Source organism: Sus scrofa, chromosome 10 (genome assembly GCF_000003025.6).
Source record: "Sus scrofa isolate TJ Tabasco breed Duroc chromosome 10, Sscrofa11.1, whole genome shotgun sequence".
Classification (NCBI taxonomy): domain Eukaryota; kingdom Metazoa; phylum Chordata; class Mammalia; order Artiodactyla; family Suidae; genus Sus; species Sus scrofa.
Window position 1 is genome coordinate 46,449,252 of NC_010452.4, and position 21,192 is coordinate 46,470,443.

At 46.6% G+C, this 21,192-nt stretch overlaps 1 protein-coding gene across 2 annotated transcripts in view; it reads left to right on the top strand.

Moving 5' to 3' along the window:
- Positions 530-21,192, top strand: part of FAM171A1 (family with sequence similarity 171 member A1) — a 151,313-nt gene continuing 130,650 nt past the window's right edge. The window contains exon 1 of one of the 2 annotated variants that reach the window (XM_003130736.6): positions 530-768. In XM_003130736.6, the coding sequence (XP_003130784.4) occupies positions 672-768 (97 nt within the window). In that variant the 5' untranslated portion in view covers positions 530-671. The remainder of the gene's footprint in view (positions 769-21,192) is intronic. The other variant, XM_021064835.1, reaches the window with a different exon arrangement.

The following is a 21,192-nucleotide window of genomic DNA, read 5'->3' on the forward strand; positions in this document are numbered from 1 at the left end:
GCACCAAGGGTCGCCTACAGTTTACATGAACTGGGGGACTGCTCCTGGGTGCCAAGTCCTCCCAGGGGTCATGGGTGGATTGGGCCGGGAAGAGCGGCAGGATGGGCTTCTCCCGCAAAAAACCGAGCAAGGTCATATGTAACCTCGGTGCCACCTGAGGACCATGAGTTAACTAGGTGCGAGTGTATCGGGCTAAAGACTAGTGTTGTCACTCCACAGCGGTCGGGGCTGGGGGCTGCAGAGCTGTCTGGTAGCCAACGTGGCAGTCACTGCTAGTGGGTGGCCGGCGGGCGCGCGGGGCGACCCCGAGGGGGTGGCTGCGCTGGCAGGCGGGGCGCGCGGCCGCCAGGTGGCACCACGGCCCGGGGCCTGGGCGTCGCGGCGGGCGGGGCGGGGTGCGGGGTGGGGGCACGAAGGGGTTAAGGAGGCGGCGGCGGCGGCGGCGGCGGCGGCTCTTCGGGGAAACCCACCGGGGCGCGCGGAGGCGGGAGCGGCCGTGGGCTGCGGGGCCCGGCGCCGCGCCGGGCGGGGGCGCGGCCAATCGGGCGGCGGGCCCGGCGCGCGCGGAGCCAGGCGACATGGAGGGAGGCGCGGCGGTCGGCCGCCCCTGACGCGCCGCTCCGAGCCGGTGGTCGGCCAGCCCGCGCCGCCCGGGGCCCTGCGGTGCGGAGATGAGCAGGTCGACGGCGCTCCTGCTCTGCCTGCTGGGCTGCAACGTGTGGAAGGCGGTGACCAAGACGCTGCGGGAGCCTGGCGCCGGAGCCCAAGGTCGGTGCGCGACGGCGGCGGGCCCGGGAGGCGCGAGGGCCGGCGGCGGCAGGCTTTGTGTCGGCCGCGGGCCTGCGGCGGAGGCGGCGAGGCTGCCGGGCGGCATTGTGTCGCTGCGGTGGTGGCCGGAGCCCGAGCCCGAGTCGCCGCCGCGGGGCCTGCGGCCCTAGCGCCGCGCTCCCGAGGGGGCGGCGCCGCCTGGGGACGCCGAGATTCCCCGGGCGGATGTTCCCGGGGGGCCGTGGGCCGCTGGTGGTGTAGGTGGCATCAGCTTTTGCCGCCTCGGGTAGCTGGTTTGGATGCAGCCGAAGGTCCTTTATGCGCGACGCAGACACGCGGCTCCATCTCCTTTGCCCGGGCGAGAGCGGCTGCCCCCCGGGTTGCCGTCGCCCGCTTCCCCCCGCCGCCACCTCCCAGGACTCGGATCGTCGAAGCCAGATTGCAGAGGCTGCGCTCGGCCCTTTTGTTGCGGCGGCCGAGAAGGTGGCCGCCGCCCCTGGGGTGCCCCCTGCGCCCCGGGACCCCAGGTCTGCGGCCGCTGCCCGCCTCCAGCCGGCCGCAGTTTGGGAAAGTTTCGGGGTCTCCTCCTCCTCCTTATCCGGAGTCTTTTCCAGGCCTTAAGGGATTTGCTTGGCGGCCCAGGAGTCATCCCCGAAAGAGGAGAAAGAATTGGAAGTGGGAGGCCCTAATCAATTTAAAACACACGAAAATCATTTCCTGGGCTGTATGTCGCCAGCTCGTGCCTTTTGTCTAATCTTTGGCCTCTTCAAATCTGCTTTCCAGCCCAGGGAGGAATGTGGTCGCCTCTGAGAATGGCCACGAGCCTGTCTTTTGTTTTTAAAATGAGAATTTATTGCGGGGGAAGCCCCAAAGCTTCCTTTGCACGCATTTGTGGGCTCTAGATGGAGGGCTGCTCTGTTGCCTGGCTTTTCAAAAGGGTGAGTGAGGGAGGCCCCCGCAGATTAACATTTGGCATCCACCCAGGACACCAGTGCCCGGACTCCCTGGGCCTCTCTGCTCTCCCGGGAGGGTTTCCCTGCAGCCCTGGAGACCCCCACCCCGACTCCTTGCGGGTGTCCTTTCCTCCAGGAAAGGCGTCTGTTCTGTGAGGTCTGCCCTGCAGACACGATGCTCGGTGCTCGAGAGAACGCTTCGTCCTATTGCTAGGACCCTGCCTTACCCCGTTTTCTGTTTTCTTCCTGCTCACACTTTTCCCTGAAGACAAATATTCAGAGCCCAGGAGTGCCAGGGAGCAGAGAACCCTGGATGGATTTCCACATCTGATGTTGGGGCTCCCCACAGTCGGCTGGGTTTAGTTCGTTATCTACAGGTTGAATGAAAGGTTATATTCATCTATTGCCTTATCATTTGCTGGCGTCTCTTTCCTGCATTGCTTTTTCTATAGCTGTGGTGGAACTAGGACCATTCTGAAATGGATATCAATTTAGTCATGTATGCTCCAAAAGGGTGAGCTTAAAAAGGTACAAAAAAGAGTCCTGTGTTTCTTCATGTAGGAAATAAATGTTTAGGACATTAGATCATCAGTGTTGCATTGTAGCCGCTTTCATTAATACCCTACTGCACTTCGAATCAGCTATTTTAATGAATATGGTATTTGTGTTTCAACAAGGCCATTAATTCCAAAGATCAAGTTGAATTTTTTGTTTTGCACTTGAAATAGGACTACAGAAACATTAAGTTCACACACTTATAAAATACAGGAAGGCACGAACTCAACTGAAAAAAGTCATGAAAAAAATCCTACTAGATTTAGGGTTGAAGACCACATTTGGCAGAGATCTTGCTGCTAAAAATTGTATTTGGTAACTGAAGTCTCAAAAATGGAATATTCTATGCAGTGGGTGAGAAATGGTCAACCTGTGAGATCTTTACGCCACGGCTAGGAGTACCTTACTGTGTAGTATGATTGGAGCATGAGGTCTTGTATCTTGGAATATTTTTCCTCAGGATTACCTCCTTGATGGCATAGGATAACATTAAAGAGTCGAGGCCAGGAGCTGTACCAGACTCAGGATCTCACTACTTGGCATCTGGATTTTGAACCAGTCCCATTTTTAAGGGACAGGACAGTTGCTCTTCTCATATTAGAAGGTTGCCTTCACCCCACTGCAGGTACTTCAAATATCTTGATACTTGTAACATAGTTTTAAAATTCACATCTTCTCTGCTTTCCTAGATCACATACACAAGGAAAACAAATGCTGTCTCTGATTTCACTTTGCATTTTCCATAGTAGGTAGTAGAAGGTTTTGCACAGTTTGGTGCTCAGGTGAAGGGTTGAAGAAAGCTAATACATATACTGTGGTGCACTTTGCACATGTTTTAAGAAGAAAACTTCAATGTTTACCTTCCCTGAAAACTAATTTGTAACAGCACCTTCTTCCTATTGGCGAAACTGTTACTTGAACCATACTTTGACCATGCATTGTGCTCAAGTAGATGTTATGTACCAGTGGAGTTTAGGAAAAACTGGAGACCCTGGGCACGCAAATCATAGACTAGACCATTGCAACCAGATTCCTGGGGCTAAATGACACCTTCTTTATTAAATGAATCTTTGTGATGTCATCTGAGGAAATGAACATCTGCACAATTTCTTGGCATCACTCTGCTCTTTATATATTCAAGATACAATGTAAAGTTTGGCTCTTTGTACTGTAGCTGCTTTGAATCAGCAAAGGGATTTTAGAGACAACAGTTAGCTGTCACAGACACTTGGCTTTCCTGATCATGAATTTGAACTAGCTCTAGCCCAGGATTGTGTGTTTTTATTGTTTTCATCTGAGTTGCCCTAAAGTGTTTTTATCGTATCTCATTTTTTTCCTGGGGATTTTATAGAGATGGTTACTAAGAAGTATCTGTTAATTCTGACTTCCTCCACCTCTTACACAACTGAGCACAGAGGCCGGCTGGATGGGGACGAGGGGGGCTACTTACAGAACAGTAAGCTGTGCAGATGTGCTCTACAGAGATGTATTTTTGAACCCCAGCCCTCTTTATGTGCCAAAAAAAAGGTCAAGGCTAGGTTAAGGGTTTCTCCCTCAGATTGCTATTGTAGCATTGTCTGAGAGGAAGGTATTTTGCAATGATGTGCTAACTTTTTGTTCATCTCAGAAGAGTTACAATCTGTCTTAACTTAATGAATGGTTGGCGGCCTCTCTTCTCTCTCTCTCAGAGAGGTCTTTTCTTGGCCAGTTCACATTTCAGTTATTAGAACATCCTGGTCAATTGAAAGATCATGAAGGGATGTAAGCTATCAGGAGGGTCATCCAACAAGCATGACTTATGCTGACAGCATATTTAGAGCATAACATCTCAATAAAACTCATGGGCTCACATCTTGGGAAACTACAGGACTTGAACTTGCTAAGACCTCTGGCCTTCCTTGCAGGCCAGGTGTGGGAGCTCTGTGTAGAAGCAGCAGCAATAGCTGGGGAATTTCTGGCCAAGTCTTTGAAATGACTTCATGAATTTTTTTTTTTTTTTTTTTTGCTTTTCAGGGCTGTACTCATGGCACATGGAGATTTCCAGGCTAGGGGTTGAATCGGAGCTACAGCTGCCAGCCTACACCACAGCCACAGCAACATCAGATCCAAGACACGTCTGTGACCTACACCACAGCTCATGGCAACATCAGATCCTTAACCTACTGAGTGAGGCCAGGGATCGAAGCCACAACCTTATGAATTACTTTTTGTATCCTCTTTGTACCTGTCCTAGAATACTTTATAACTTGTAGCTTATTATTAGCTTAAAAATCTAACCAGAAGAAAGAAAACATTGCATGGATTTAAGGTCTAATAGCTTGCAGATGAAAGTGCTAAGTTTTAATCAAGGCTTCATTTTGAACAAATTAATGGTATCTCTGTAAATCTCATTGTTCATCTTTATTATTGTTGATAAATATTGATTTGGTAATTGTAGTAAATGCTACTTACAAAAATGCATGGAACTAAGCCAGGCAGATAACAGACATGTACAATACTGTATACTGAAGGAGTAATCGGATATAAAATATTTTGAAAATCTGGTTGGAAGAATTTGTCCTGTGATGACACATATACGTCAATCAATAATGCTTTTATAGTTTGACCAAGTTATAGAGAAATCTTGTAAACAAGCCATCTTCACTGGATTTCACCCCACATCTTGATTCAATTTCACTTCAAGACCTTTAAAGAACACAGTCCTGGCTCACTGATTCATTTCCAGCAAACAAACAAGTGATGTGTTTTAAATGCCTTTTTAAAATTAGGCTTCAGCACCCTTAACAGACCAATTAATTACAGGAAGTATTGTTGTTCAAGAAATTCTGCAGTGTGAACCACTACATTTGTAAAGTCAAACCTGTCAACAGGCAACGTTTGAAGCTATTGACCGCTTTCAAAAGGGTTCTCTTCAACAGTTACAAGTTCCCTTTAACAGTTCAGTCCGCATAGTCCACCTTCCTCTGACCAAGCCTCTGTTTGAAATGATGTGCCAGCCCCTCTTCCTTGGATAAGAGTGAGTCCACAAACATTTGCTGGGTTTTTTTCTTTCATTTGCTCCTCGCAGAATCTATTAAATCCCTAGAGACTCCAGTAGTTAAGCTCTGGTACATGGACGACTGCAGCCTTTCTCTCCCTTGCCTTGACCTGGTGTCTTACCTTTACTTCTTTCTGTCCAACAAACTTCTGGACGTCTCCGTCCAGGGCGTGGAGTTTACCTCAGACTCCTTGACTTGCAGCCTCCCCCTCCAGTCCTGCTTACCTCAAGCTCTCTATTAACTGGACCCCAAATCTGGGTCTTTTCTGTACGTGATCACCCGTACAGGTGGCCATCAGAGGGGTGCATACAGAGAACACCTTTCTATAGATTGCTTTAGATCCAGGTAGATGTGTTTATATATAGTGTCAGAAGGCTCTTTGAGGTCAAGTTTATACTTCCTGTTCTAGAGATGAGGAAACTCAGGCTGAAAGAAGTGAGGGGACCTCAGAAAATGTGTTTCTCTAGCCACACAGACCCTGTGGAAGGTAGTCAGGGTCCCCAAAGATGTCCCGGTCCTGATCCCTGGAGCCCGTGAATATGATAGGACTTTCCGTGGCGAGAGGGACTTTGCAGAGCTAATTAAGTTGAGGATCTTCAGATGGGAAGATGATGCTGGATTATCCCCATATGAGGGAGGGAGAAAGATCAGAGTCGGAGAAGGAGATGTGACAATGGAAGCAGAAAGTCAGAGTCAGATGATGAAGATGCTTGGCTGACAGCTGGGAAGATGAAGGAAGGGCCACGTGCCAAGGACTGCGGGAGGCCCCCAGAAGCTGGAAAAGGCGAGGACGTGGATTCTCCCCTAGGGCTTCCAGAAGGAATGCTACCTTGCCGTCATCTTCCCTTTAGCTCAGTGATGCTGATTTCAGGCTTCTGACCCTCCAGAACTATGAGATAGTAAATTCCTGTTGTTTTAAGCCCCTGAGATGTGGAGTTTCGCTCTGGTTGCAGTAGGAAACTTTTATAGACACTTAACACCCAGGAATGAGACAGGACATCACCCATACAGCCAGGGTCATGGGGCTGCGTGGACCACTTCTGGGGACCAAGCTGCTGAAGATAACATGTGCAGAGGTGCATGGACGTTTTTGCATCTGTTTAACAAAATTCTGCCAAATTAGAGCTAGGTTGGGGATCCTTGGGGAAAGCCTTAGGGACCTCCCCCTGCCACCACCAAAATAACTTATTTTTTCCCCCAGAGGAGCCCTGTGGGCTGTGACCTTTTATTTGTAAGCAAGGTGCATCTCATTAGCTGTGTTCCTTCTAGTGTTGGGATCATTCACACCTGCGGGGAGACAACCAGCCTCCTGTATAGTCTGGCTTCCTTTTCAACTAGGCTCTCATCTTTGTTGACACAAACCTATTAGTAACTAAATGAGGTTAAAAAAAAAGTTACATTTGAAGCTCCCTGAAGCCTCCTATCCATGCCTTCATATATTAGAACTGTAGGGGACCCCCCCCCAACTTGAAATGACCTCCCAGTTGTTGGCTAAGTATATTCCGGTGATATTTTTCTGCCTCTCCCAGGCAGGTGAGCCCCATTAGCTCTGTAGCCCCCACCCTAGGAACAGTTAAAGATGCCCCCCATGCAGGTGGAGGACAGAGCAGCGTGGAAACACATTGCTAGTTCTTGACACTGCCCTGATTGCAGAATACAGGAGGACGGAGACCACTTGGTCTCCTGCTATTCCTATCTCACTGGGAGCAAAAGACTCAAGTTCAGTGTAGCCCAGGGAGGAGAGCCATGTGGCCTTGGGGTTGACCCAGAGCAGCCGCTGCAGGGGTCACTGGCTGTCAGGGAGAGCCAGGTGGGGTTCAGACCACACGGGCTGGGAGGAGAATGAAGCATCTCCTCCTAGGAACTGACTCCAGAATGGACAGAGGCTGGAACCTTCTCAATGTCAGGGCTTTGGCCTAAAGGTCAATAAACATTGGAGAAAGGGAGAGAATAACTCGGTGTTTGAAAGCCAAAGACCTTGCCTTGTGTTAAGGTGTCATTCTTGCCTTTCCCTGCTGTCTCATAAACATTCAGTGGACTTCCTTTTGTGATGCATGGGGATTGGTGGTATCTCTGTATCGCTGGGATGCAGGTTTGATCCCTAGCCGGCACCTGCAGCTGCGGCGTAGGTCACAACCTTGGCTCGGATCTGCTCCCTGGCCCGGGAGCTCCATGTGCTTCCAGGCGGCCAAAAGTCAAAAAAAAAAAAAAAAGAAAAAGAAAAAGAAAGAAAAGAAAATCAACCACCAACAACAATCATTCATTCCTCTCTCTTCATTTTCCCTCCCCCACCTCCCTCTGCTCTCACAGTTACTTGTGGAAAGCAGGCTCTTTTTCTCTCTCTGTTTAGATCTGTTCTTTCAACCCAGACTCTCTCCATGTGGTGTTTTCTCTCTTCAAACACTATTTTGTTCGTGTCTCTCTCCTGCAGAAAAACGTTTACCTTTTTCCCATTGTCCGAAGTTTGGCGTCTAAATTACGACGTCCGGCCTTCCCTCCCTTGCCTGTCCCACCGTGTCTCCTGCTCTTTGCCGGGTTCCATCATCTCCTCCCGCTGGAACATTCCATGCACCGAGGATGCTGGCTGTACATCCTCCCTTCCCTTCACCCACAGCAGTGCTCCTCTTTTTGGTTCTTAAAATCCGAAATGTCAAGCATCTGCCGTTTGAAGACACTGTGCTAAACACCGAGACCAAAAAAGGGATGTGGCGGGGACAGTATACTTTGGGGTAAGCTCGATTATTTAGGGGGGCTTACCTTCTCCTAAATAATCTTCCACTTGGAGAAGTGGAAAAATAAATGAAGAAGAGCATCACCGTGGTACTTGAATGTAATTAGGCAGGCGTCTCTTGAGTAAGATGAAATCCATTAACACTTGCACGGGAGTTCCCGTTGTGGTGCAATGGAAACAAATCTGACTGGGATCCATGAGGTTGCAGGTTCGATCCCTGGCCTCGCTTAGTGGGTTAAGGATCCGACATTACCGTGAGGTGTGGTGTAGGTTGCAGACATGACTCGGATCATTGCTGTAGCTCTGGTGTAGGCCGGCAGCCGTAGCTCTGATTAGACCCCTAGCCTGCGGCCTTAAAAAGACAAAAAGAAACAAAGCACTTGCATGACTAAAATCCAGCTTTAAATCATCTCTGATGTTTATTTCTAGATATTTCAAAGATCGGTCCAAAGTAGGCTGCAGGAAGTTGTATTTCAGAGAGCATAAGCACCCAGAACATCGCTTAGTCCTCCTAAATCACTGGGTGAGAGACATCCTCTTGCCGATGAAATATTTAAGCAGGAACAGCGCCGACTGGACGACATCGGTGCTGTATCAGCTGTAGCTCTGAAGACTTGCAGAAAAAAAAATGAGGTAGAATGCATAGTCCTTAAATTGGATGGGGAGAGAAGATGATCAAATGTAGATTCAGTATGTTCAATGAGTTTGAACCCTGAATTTTATATAAAGTAAATAAACACACTCAGATAGGAGAACTGGCAAGATCTTTGGGGATTGTGGAAAGTTGCAGATGTGTCAGAAAAGCTGGCTGGGGAGAGGTTAACTCGGAAGTGAGTACTGAGTGTATAAAGGATTAGTTTGTTGTCTGTTCTGTTTTAAGCTGTACCCCCCAGGGATAGAAAAGCATGAGTTTCATGAAAAGAGATAGCCATGTCCAAGTCCAGGGGCCATTTCATTTGCTCAGACTTACTGTTCTGAGCTCAGAATCTGAATGAAGTTATCGAATTCATATTGAAGGGAAGATTTTTCATGTAATTTTGCCAGAGCTGAACTGAAGACGTAAATGCTGTGATGAAAGCTGTCCTCAATCCATAAAGTGAGACAGATCAGTAACAGTCTTTTTTTTTTTTTTTTTTTTTTTTTCTTTTTGGGCCGCACCTGTGACATATGGAAGTTCCCTAGCTAGGGGTTGAACTGGAGCCACAGCTGCCAGCTACAGCCACAGCCACAGCCACGCCAGATCCGAGCCACATCTGCAACGTACACCGCAGTTCACGCTGGGTCCTTATCCCACTGAGTGAGGAGGTCTCATTCACTTCCAGACTCTTTCGGGTTGTCTTCCGAATTCAGTTCCTTGCAGATCAAAACCTGAGGTCCCTGTAACTTTGCTGGTTGTCACCTGTGAGGCTCTCTCCACTTCTTAGGGCCGCCTGTGTTTTTTGTCACCTTGCCCCTGCCACGGCCAAACCAGCAGTAGCACACGAAGTCCTCTACATGCCCTCCCACGTCACATCTCTCTGATTTCTCTTTCTGCCGAGTCTCTCTGAGCACAACCTGAAAGTTCTCAGCCTCTAAGGGCTCATGTGAGTGGAGCAGATGCCCCAGCACAGTCCACCTGCCCGTAGCTTTTATTACTTCTGCGGTTCCTGTTTGCCATTCCCTGCGATGTATTTGCAGATTCCAGGGGGAGGGCGGGGACGTCTTGGGGGTATCACCCTGCCTGCTGCAGCCCTGGTGTGCAGTTGGGTCCCTCTATCTGTGGGGGGGACGGCAGATTTCCCTGCCTTTGGTGATGTCGAGAGAGTGGGGGAGAAGTGCCTGCGGGCCTTCTCTCCCAGAGTCTCCCGGGGGGTCTTGGACTTCTCTGTCCCTTCCTGCCCTGAGACTTTACAGCTCTAATCCCTGTGGACAAAACTCTCAAACCTGGAGGCACATTCAAGGAAAACCTAAAGCAACTTATGCAATATCGGATTCTGTATTTATTTATTTTCAGAATGCCCCCATTCTGAAACACCCCCCCATGTTATTTATTATTTCTTAAATTATTTTAATTTTTTCCATTTAGTTGGTTTACAGTGTTCTGTCAGTTTCTGCTGTATAGCAAAGTGACCCAGTCACACGCATACATATCCATGCATTTTTTTCTCACATTATTCTTCATCATGCTCCATCATAAGTGACCAGGTATAGTTCCCTGTGCTATAGCAGGACCCTCATTGCTTATCCATTCCAATCGCAATAGCTTGCATCTATTAACCCCAGACTCCCAGTCCATCCTACTCCCTCCCATTCCCCCTTGGCAACCACAAGTCTGTTCTCCAAGTCCATGAGTTTCTTTTCTGTGGAAAGTTTCGCTATGTATTAGATTCCAGATATAAGTGATTCAGATTCTGTATTTAAAGCAGTCCTGAGTTTTGGTCTTTTAACCCTGAGAACCTAGAAGTGAAGTTTTTTCCTCCCTCCCTCCCTTCCCTCCTTCCTACCCACGGCATATGGAAGTTCCCAGGCTAGGGGTCGAATCAGAGCTGCAGCTGCCAGCCTACACCACAGCCACAGCCACAGCAGCGCAGGATCTGAGCCACACCTGCGACCTACACCACAGCTCACCATGATGCTGGATCCTTAACCCACTGAGTGAGGCCAGAGATCAAAGGCCATAGGGCCACATCCTCACGGATGCTAGATCAGTTCTTAATCTGTTGAGCCACAGTGAAAGCTCCAGAAGTTTCTTTCGATAACTGTGGTTTACTGAATTCTTGTAAATATTTGCCATTTCTCTCTTATATATCTTGTTCCTTCAGTGTAATAGTGACAGGCACTGTCAGCCTCACTCAGACATGAAAAGGTAATCAGGGTGATTAGCTAACAGGTACTGGATGCTGATTACCTGCCGGGCGTGATGCTGAGCACCTTGATGGATGATCTTAATTTAATCTGCACATCCGCCCGCAAGCTGTAAATATCAGTCTCATTTTATAGAAGAGGAATGCGAGGCACAAAGAAGTTAAACCGTTTGCCCAGAGTCGCACAGTAAGTGACAGAGTCCACCATGTGACAGCCTGGCCTTCACACTCACGCTGGGCTGCTTTATGACTTGGAGGTTTAAATTAGAATTTCGCACAGTTTTGATCCTCATGGCATTTTGCCAGTATAAATAAGGGGGCTCTGGAATTCCTGCTGTGAGGCACTGGGTCAAGGATACAGTGTTGCCATCGCAAGTCCCAGCTGTGGCTCAGATTGGAATCCCTGGCCCAGGAACTTCCATATGCCTCAGGTGTGACCAAAAACAAGAGGGGGGGGGTTCTGAATGGGCCTGTTTGTTTTTATGAAGAAAGACAAAAAATATCTGCTGTATGGTCCCTGTTGGCCTCTGAGCCCTGGAAACACACCCTGAGCAGTTACTTCCAAGCATCTCCTAAGCGCGTCTCCTAGCTTGGTGGTGTGTGGCATGCAGATGTGTAGAGGCCCTCAGCAGTAACTCTCCCGCGCTGCTGAGGGAGGTCCAATCCAGCAGGGTGGGATTTGGGGTTCCACTCTACTGGGCTTGGGGGAATCTTCTGGCTTGTGTTCAGAGCCCATTAGTATTTGGCCAACTGTTTACATAACAAGAGAAACTTGTTAGAACTCAGCAGTTGGAGAGTAGGGGTGGAGAAAGATGTGATTGTCTGCAAAATAGCCCTGCAGGTGTGTTTGGATGGTAAAGATGTAAGTATCAGGTGGGGCCTTTATTCATGCCACAGTAGGTGTGAAATGCAGTATTTATTTAGTATATGAACTTACCTGCAAAAGTTTAATCTTGTTCACTCTTAAAAAAAAAAAAAAAAAAAAGCTTCTTTGTTCCTCTTGGCTTATACAGTGATCCTGAAAATAAATTCAGTGATGCCATTGACTGTAATATATTTTTCCAACTTACTTTATGAAAATGGCCATTATAAAATTGAAGGAGGGAGTTGCCTAGCAATTAACGATCCAACCTTGTTGGTGCTGTGGCTCAGGTCACTGCTGTGATGCAGGTTCGATGCCTTTCCTGGGAACTTTTGCATGCTGCCGGAAAGGCCTAACTAAATAAATAATAAAAAGAAAAAAAATTTTTTTTTAAAATCGGAGTACCCGTTGTGGCTCAGCAGGTTAAGAACACGACATGGTGTCCCTGAGAATGTAGATTCAATCCCTGGCCTTGCTCATTGGGTTAAGGATCTGGCATTGCTACAAACTGTGGCATAGGTTGCAGATATGGCTTGGATTTGGCGTTGCTGTGGCTCTGGTGCAGGCCTGTGGCTGCAGCTCCAGTTCAGCCCCTGGCCTGGAAACTTCCATATGCCACATGTGTGGCCCTAAAAAGAAAACAGAAACACACAAAAAAATGAATTTTACAGTGAATTCCCCAAGCTCACCACTTAGCTTTTATAAGTAACATTTTCTACACTTGCTGTATTACTTATCCATCAATTCATTCATCCTTCTCATCCATCCACTAATCCATCTTATTTTTCAATGAATTTTAAGGTGTCAGATATGAATGCCCTCTCTTCTAAATACTGCAGCATCATATCATTAATTTGTGTTCAAAATTTGTTTGATTTCTTTCTCATAGGAAAATGTAGGTATGAGGAAATACCCAAATCTGAAGTGTTGACATATGCATCTACCTGTGCAACCCCAAATCCTATTATGAGTTGGAATATCTTTCTAGAAAGTTTCCTTGTGCCTCTCTCAGTAAATCCCTACCCCTACCCCTTTGGGGAAACCACTATTCTGATTTTTTTCCACCATAGATTACTTTCTTGACTGTTCTAGAACTTCCCTTAAATGGAATCATACAGCAGGTACCCTGCCTGGCTTCTTTTGTTCACCCTAAGATTCTGTGAGATCCACTCACTTGTTGCTTGTATGCTGAATTACTTAGGTGTGTGGCTGAATAGTATTCCACGGAAGAGTCTACAGTGTATCTATCTGTTCTCCTTTTGATAAACAATACACTTTGTTTCTGGTTTGCTGTTGTAAATAGACTTGCTGTGAACATTTTAATCCAGTTGTGTTTCTCTTGCTCTTGAGAAAATACCTCATAGCAGAGTAGCTGGGTTATAGGGCAGGTGAGTGTTTCCTCTCATGAGGAACTGCTAGGCCTTTTTCCAAATTGGTTGTCTCTTTCTGTACTCCCACCAAAAAAAAAAAAAAAAAGAGTGAGAATGTCTGTTGCTCCACATTGTCACCCACATTTGGTACTGGTAGTTTTTAACTTTAGCCATTTTGGTGAGCAGATTTATATATGTTAAACAGAGAGACAGTATGGTACATACATTTCATTTTCCAGCTGAAATGGCTTTAGTTTTTAAAGAGTGTTGGAGTACTTTTAGAAATCAAAAGTAAGGCTTCCCAACAGTATTTTTAAAATTTTTATTACAGTATAGTTGATTTACAGTGTTGTGTCAGTTTCTTCCGTACAGCTAAGGGACCCAATCACACACATAGGTACGTTCTTTGCCTCATATTATCTTCCCTTATGGTCTATGCCAAGAGGTTGGGTATAGTTCCCTGTGCTCTGCAGCAGGACCTCACTGCTATGCAGCAGGACCTCATTACAATTATTCTAATTGTAATAGTTTGCATCTGCTAACCCCAAACTCCCACTCCATCCCATTCCACAACAGTATTTTAATGCATACTTTTATTTTTCTTGACGTTTTAGTAAAGTCTATCACATGACCAGATTACCTCCTCATCTGATTGTATAGAAACACTTTATCACATATGAACCATATAGGCCATGGGTATGTGTGTGTGTGTGTGTGTCAGGGTGGAGAAGGAATAGGAGAGCAAAGGAAAACAACTTCCATAGTTGACTATTTGCATCCTGCCAGTGCAGAGTCAGAGGCGACCTAGGGCTGTTTCAATGCCTGCTCTCCTCTTGAAGAGAAATCTAAACAGGTATGTCAGTTGGAAGGTGCAAGGGTCGATGCAGGCCAGCAAGTGCAGGACCTCTTAATGACGGAGCAGCTTCTAGAAGTTACCGGGGAGAGTTCATTAACCCTTTTGAGTCACGAGTGTATTGATTCAGTTCCTCCAGGTATTCGAATCGTCTTTTTAAAAGTTGAGATAATAATAAAATGTTAAACATGTCTATTCACCGAAGTCGGACATTTTGACTCAGAGCTGAGCATCCCAAGAGATGAATTAGGATAAAAAGTGAAATTCCTTGAGGTTTAAAACACTCCCCTGAAGGCTGGTCTATCATTTGGAAATTGAGACTGGATAGAATTGTTCCCTTATCTCCTCTGCTTGTGCCATTAAGCTATAGAAACAGACATTTGGCATTTCAGACGCATGAGTAGGTCCACATGCATATTTCACGAACCAAGCTGTTCCAGAGATCCAGGTCAGGGATGGGGACGAAGCGGGTGTTTGAGTCAATCTCTTTTCACAGTCCTATTTCTTCCATTATGCGGCCTTTTCCTAACTTTTATTCTATTTCTGAGCTGCCTCCTAATTTTTTTTTTTTTTCTTTTTCAACCACCCCCACAGCATGTGGACGTTCCCAGGGCCAGGGATCGCATTTGAGCCGGAGCTGTGACCTGTACCACAGCTCTGGCAATGCAGGATCCTTAACCCCTGCGCTGGGCTGGGAATTGAATCGGCACCTCCTCAGAGACAAGCCGGATCATTGACCCACAGGCGGGAGGGGGTAGGGACCTCCTGCCTGTTTTTTTGGAAGCTGTGTGCATGCAAAGAACAGTGACACCTGGGTGCAGTTTCCCTGCTGCATACGGTTGACCTCTTAGTGGACATCGTTTCCCCAAGTCCACTGTCTGGCTTCTTTGGACTTTTACCCAGACAAGCAGCTTTAGTGGCATGAAGAGCCTATCTGTTGCTTATATGAAAATAGAGATTTTATCAAAGGAGAGGATATATTCCGAACTTAGAACATTTTCTTGCTCTGGTGTGCATGAGATAGGATCGGTCAGCCTGACTCCTGAATGTGGACCCTCAGAGCCCTGCAGTTGTTTGCTGTTTAATGTGGTAGAAAATTATCCTCTAGGAACTGTTGGTCCCCCTATTATTACATTGATTTTTTTTTTCCTTTGGCCATACCTGTGGCACATGGAAGTTTCCAGGCCAGGGATCGAACTCCTGTGTCAATATTTTTTACTATTAAGAAAATCCGGGGAATTCCCATTGTGGTGCAGCAGAAACGAATCCAACTATTAACCATGAGGTTGTGGGTTCAATCCCTGGCCTCGCTCAGTGGGTTAAGGATCCGGTGTTGCCGTGAGCTGTGGTGTAGTTTGCAGATGGATGTGATGTTGCTGTGGCTTTGGTGTAGGCAAGTGGCTACAGCTCCAATTTGACCCCTAGCCTGGTAACCTTTATATGCTGCAGTTGCAGCCCTAAAAAGCAAAAAAGAAGAAAAAAGAAAAAAAATCTGGGAGTTCTCTTGGGGCACAGCGAGTTAAGGATACAGTGTTGCCACTGTATCACCTGGGTCCCTACTGTGGTTTGGGTTTGCTCCCTAGCCCAGGAACTTTTATATGCCTCTGGTGTGGCTAAAAAAAGAAAAGAAAGAAAATCTGGAAGATTATGTGAGAAATGGAAGATCGTATGAGAAAATGGGGAGTTCCTGTTGTGGCTTAGCAGAAACAAATCTGACTAGCAATTATGAGGAGACAGGTTCGATCCCTGGCCTCGCTCAGTGGGTTAAGGATCTGGTGTTGCCGTGAGCTGTGGTGTAGGTAGAAGATGCAGCTCAGATCCCACATTGCTGTGGCTGTGGCGTAGGCCGGCAGCAGTAGCTCCAATTCGACCCCTAGCCTGGGAACCTCCGTATGCCTTGGATGCAGCCCTAAAAAGACAAAACAAACAAACAAAAAGAAAGAAATGAAATGGAAGATAGTATGAGAAAAAGAATGTATAGCTATGTATGACTGGGTCACCCTGCTGTACAGCATAAATTGATAGAACATTGTAAATCAACTATAATAATAATAAAAAAGAAAACCTGTGGTTATTCCGAGTTAGGAAAACAGAATAGCATTAGATGCATGTAAGTTTATGATTCCAAATACTGTAATATAAAGGGCAGTGCTTCTTGAGAAGGGCATGAAAGAAGTTACTTGTGCTTCATGTCCTTTGATTATTTAAAATATTCCCATCAAAGCAGCAACAGGAGGTGGTTGGTTTTCAGATGCCTCCTTTAGAACAAGGTTTTTCACTTGTTTGACTCCTAGCCTGGGAACCTCCATATGCTGCGGGTGTGGGCCTCAAAAGACAAAAAATATAAAAAATAAAAAATAGGGAGTTCCCGTCGTGGCTCAGCAGTTAGCGAACCCGACTAAGATCCATGAGGATGAGGGTTCGATCCCTGGCCTCACTCAGTGGGTTAAGGATCCGGCGTTGCCATGAGCTGAGGTGGAGGTCGCAGATGCGGCTCGGATCCCAAGTTTCTGTGGCTGTGGCACAGGCTAGCGGCTACAGTTCCAATTGGACCTGGAGCCTGGGAACCTCCATATGCCGCAGGTGCAGCCCTAAAAGACAACAAATAAAAATAAAAAATAAAACATGGCTTTGCTCACAGAGCCCCTGCAGTGCTCCTGGACCGAGGCAGCAGCAAAACCAGGTCTCTCTTCCTACCCCACCTCCGTCACCAGATACCTGCCTGCACAGTTTATGGATACATTTTTTTTCCATTCCTGTAAACTTCAAGGCTGTCTGGTGAAATTAAACTCAGAAAATGACCCCTTTATCTCTCTCTCCTCTTGAAAGACAAACTGTTAAAATGCCTTTTTTTATGGCTGCACCTGAGGCATGCAGAAGTTCCCAGGCCAGGGTTCAAACATGAGCCACAACAGTGGTCCAAGCTGCTGCAATGGCAATGCCAGATCCTTAACCTGCTGCGCCACAGAAGAACTCCTCAAGTGGCTTTTAATGCACATTTTGTGTTTTCTTTAGAACTGATTCTTTTGCTGCAGCTTAGGTTTTTAGTTGCAGTTAAAAAAATGCATCATAAAAAAGCCTCCTAGGATGAACTTACTCCCTTCCTATTTGGAATAGTTTTTTTTTTTTTTTTTAAACTGTCTTGAACCTTATTTGCCTTTTTAAATTTAAAAATAAAATCGTTGCCTGTAATGATGATTCTTTGGGTGTCTAGATGGAAATCTGTTAAATGTCACATTAAATAGGAAACATGCATTCTAAAGCAATACGTATTAAAATACTACAGAAATGCCAAGTTAAGGCAAGAAAGGAGTTACCAGTTTTCAGACCAGGGCTGCTGTTTATGTGTACTCGTTAGATAACATTTTGTTAACTAGTGGGGCTAGTCCCTGCTCCTATCTTCTCTCTCTCTTTCTCTCTCTTTTTTTTTTTTTTTTTGTCTTTTTGCCTTTCCTAGGGCTGCTCCTGGGACATACGGAGGTTCCCAGGCTAGGGGTGTAATCGGAGCTGTAGCCGCCGGCCTAAACCACAGCCACAGCAACGCAGGATCCAAGCTGAGTCTGCGACCTACACCACAGCTCACAGCAACACTAGATCCTTAACCCACTGAGCAAGGCCAGGGATTGAACCCGCAACCTCGTGGTTCCTAGTTGGATTCGTTAACCACTGAGCCACGATGGGAACTCCTCATTTCTAAATTCAGAATCCTTAGGGAGAGGTATACCTGAGAGAATGGTCTAGAAAGACTTGAAATTAGATGCTTCCTAACCTTATCTTCCTCTTAGCTGCTTCATGGCTGATTAGCTACTCTTTATCCACCCCTCACCCCCTATCTGCCCACACATCTATCCATTCATCTACCCATGCATCTGTCCATGCATCTGTCCATCCGTCCACTCTTTTATCTATCCATCCATCCACCCATCCATCCACTCATGCACCTATTTATCCATCTATCCATCCATCCGTCAATCATCCATCCATCCATCCATCCATTCATCCATCTATCCACCATCCACCCATTCATGTACCTATCCATCCATCCATCTACCTACCTATCTTTATACCCACCCATCTGTTCATTCATTCATCGATCCAGAGTCTGCTTTTCTTTACCTTTTGCCACCAAAACATTGATGTTATTATCTGAAATTTCTAGGATCCATTAGATTTTCAAGTGCTTTCAGATCAGATATCTTTTTTGTTCCCCATAATCCTGAGAGGTATTTGGGAAAGAGATTATTCCTTTTTATGCATGCAAAAAGCATGGCTTGCCATCAGTGCTGGTACATCGTGGAGGTGGTCGTCCCACGCTTCCCCCCTCTGCTCTCCTCTTAGCATGTCTCTCAGTTGCTCTAGGGAGTCACACTCACTGTTGCAGAGATGATTTTCAGAGATAACTAAGACTCAGCCCCCCCTTTTCAGGAACTTGAGCTCCTGTGGAGGGAAACAAAAGCAAAGCATGTAGGGGTGCCGAGGAGGGAATGACGGACTGGGCAGGGAAGTAGCTTTGGAGCTGGGGTTTGAAGCATAAGAAATACCCATGTGCAGGAGGGGGACAGGCACTCCCTGGACCACCCCCCACAGCTATGAATTGGAGCTTTGGGGCGAACATGAGAATAATGACATCACCCACTGCCGCGCCTTCTGAGTTCATTTGTAAAGCATTTGAAAAAGAGCTGGGTTGGGTTTTTTGTTTTTTTGTTTTTTCCTTTTTGAAAAAGTTATCAGTGGTGTTGCTGAGATTGCTGATAAACTCATGTCTTGCGTCACGGGGACATAATGAATAGTGGTGTTATTCCAAGTGGTAAACCCGTTGCCGTGTCTGATCTATCTTCCTCTTCCAAGTTATTATAAATCCTCTTTTCCCATTTACTCCGCTTGGTTGGTTTATCTTCAGCCAGATAGTCCAACATCAAAGGCTCTGGCTTTTCCAGCACAACGTGCCATAACCCGAGCCTCCTCTTGCTAACCTCTCGGAATGTACGTAGAATACAGTTTTCATCTTTGTTCCTGAGCTCCCCTCCTTTCTTTCCCCACTCTTGTGCGTGTTTTTTCAGTGGAGTTAAGAGAAAGTGTCCACAGAGAACTCTACCCAGTATTCTGTGTTAAGCTATGTGGGAAAAGAATCTGAAAAAGAACAGATATGTGTATATGTATGACTCAGTCCTTTTGTTGTACAGCAGAAATGGTCACAACCTTGTAAAGCAGTTGTACTTCAATAAAGCTTTTTTAAAAAGAGCTCAGGAAAAAAAAAAGAGAGAGAGAGAGAACGTGTCCACATCACTGCAACTGGAAGGGTACAGAAAGTTCAGCCTCCTTAGAGTCAGTTTCAGTGGCAGAAGAACGAGACTTCGAAAACTCTTCATAACCACTTATGCCCAGACTTAACTTATATAAGGGTTATTGAATGTGCTGTTTTTATCCTTCCAAATCCTGAAGTGTTCGAGATGAGTGATGCAACTATTACAGTGATGGGGTGGGAGCAATTTAGTTCCCAGAGGGAAACCCCCACCCCACCCCCGCCCCCAGGCGTCTCAGTGTGGGGAGCAGCTGCTTGGCAGTGAGGAAGAAACTGGAGGTCCCTTCTTCTTCTTTTTTTGGGCTTCTTGGCATTTTAGGGCCACACCTATGGCATATGGACGTTCCCAGGCTAGGGGTCAAATTGGAGCTGTAGCTGCCAGCCTACACCACAGCAATGCAGGATCTGAGCCGAGTCTGTGACCTACAGCAATGCCAGATCTGCAACCTACTGAGTGAGGCCAGGAATCAAACCCACATCCTCATGGATACTAGTCAGGTTCATAACCTGCTGAGCCACAGTGGGAACTCCATGGAGGTCCCTTTTATTCTCTCACCTCGGAAGAATTGAAAGGATTGGGGCAGAAGGGAAAATTCTGTCGTAGGGAAAATTTAGATTTAAGTGCTGTTTGTTCACTCGTTCATGGGTGTTTGTTAATCCCCTCCTACTCTTCATCAGACAGTATAAAATAGACTGCTGACCTGAATTCTGCCAGAGTTTACAGTATAGCAGCTACACTGAGCTCTTCAGTTTTGCAGACTGTTGATCCAGATGGAGACACACACACACACTCAGGTCCCTTGTGGAATAGCCGGCCACAGCGTGGACCTGCACCTCACCTTGTTCTGTGCCTTTTTTTTTTTTTTTGCTTTTTTAGAGCCACGTCTGCGGCATGTGGAAGTTCCCAGTCCGGGTGTCAAATCAGAGTTGCAGCCATACCAACGAAGGATCCAAGCCGCCTTTTTGACCTACACCACAGCTCACAGCAACGCCGGATCCTTAACCCACTGAGCAGGGCCACGGATTGAACCCGGATCCTCATGGATCCTAGTCGAGTTTGTTACCACTGAGCCACAATGGGAACTCCTTGTTGCATGCTTTGGATGACACCAGCCCTGGCCTCGTCTGTGTAGTCTAATTACATGTCATTTCTCTAGGGAATGCTCTCAGTGACTAACAGCCTTGCTGTGAAAACACCAGTTTGTTTCTGAGTCAATTAACCATTGTCACCAAAAAAAGAAAAAGGAAACAAAATCATATAAGCTTATCTAAAATTGAACTTGAAGAACATTTTCCACTTTGCCCCACCCTGTTGATGTACATGATGTGAAGCAGACGTCCCCTTAGATGGTAGCATAAAGCCAAATACTTTGAAAATTAAGACCATGTATAAAGAAACAGGAAACTCTTGTTACTTTAGAGAGAAGGTAAATAAAACTGAAAAAATGTTATAAAATGAAGAGTAGCACTTGATAACTTCCTGAGGCAACATGCCTGGTCTCCATCCTCCCTTTGGGAGCGGGGTGACTAGAGGGAAAGCCAGCCTACTTTTGCTCTGCTTCCTACTGCTCCCCAAACTTCAGCAAGGGTGTGCATCCCTGATGAGTCTAGGTAAAGGCAGATTCTGGTTTGATGGGTCTGCTGTGGCTCCCAAGATGCTGCTTGTACCCCGTGGCTGATCGGGGACCCCACTGGAAATAATGAGGCTGTCTTCTGCACGTTGGACCCTAATGTTGAGAGACAGATGGAGACAGAGCCAGGAAGCAGTCCATATGTCCTGTTATGTGGCCACCGCACCTGCCAGCAGGAAGACAAGCTAAGAGTTTTTCCTTAGATTTTTAACATCTCGGTTTAAGAAGGCTTCATTCTCACCTGTCCCGAGCCCAGCTTCAGGGTAGGTCGATGCAGCACAGTCAG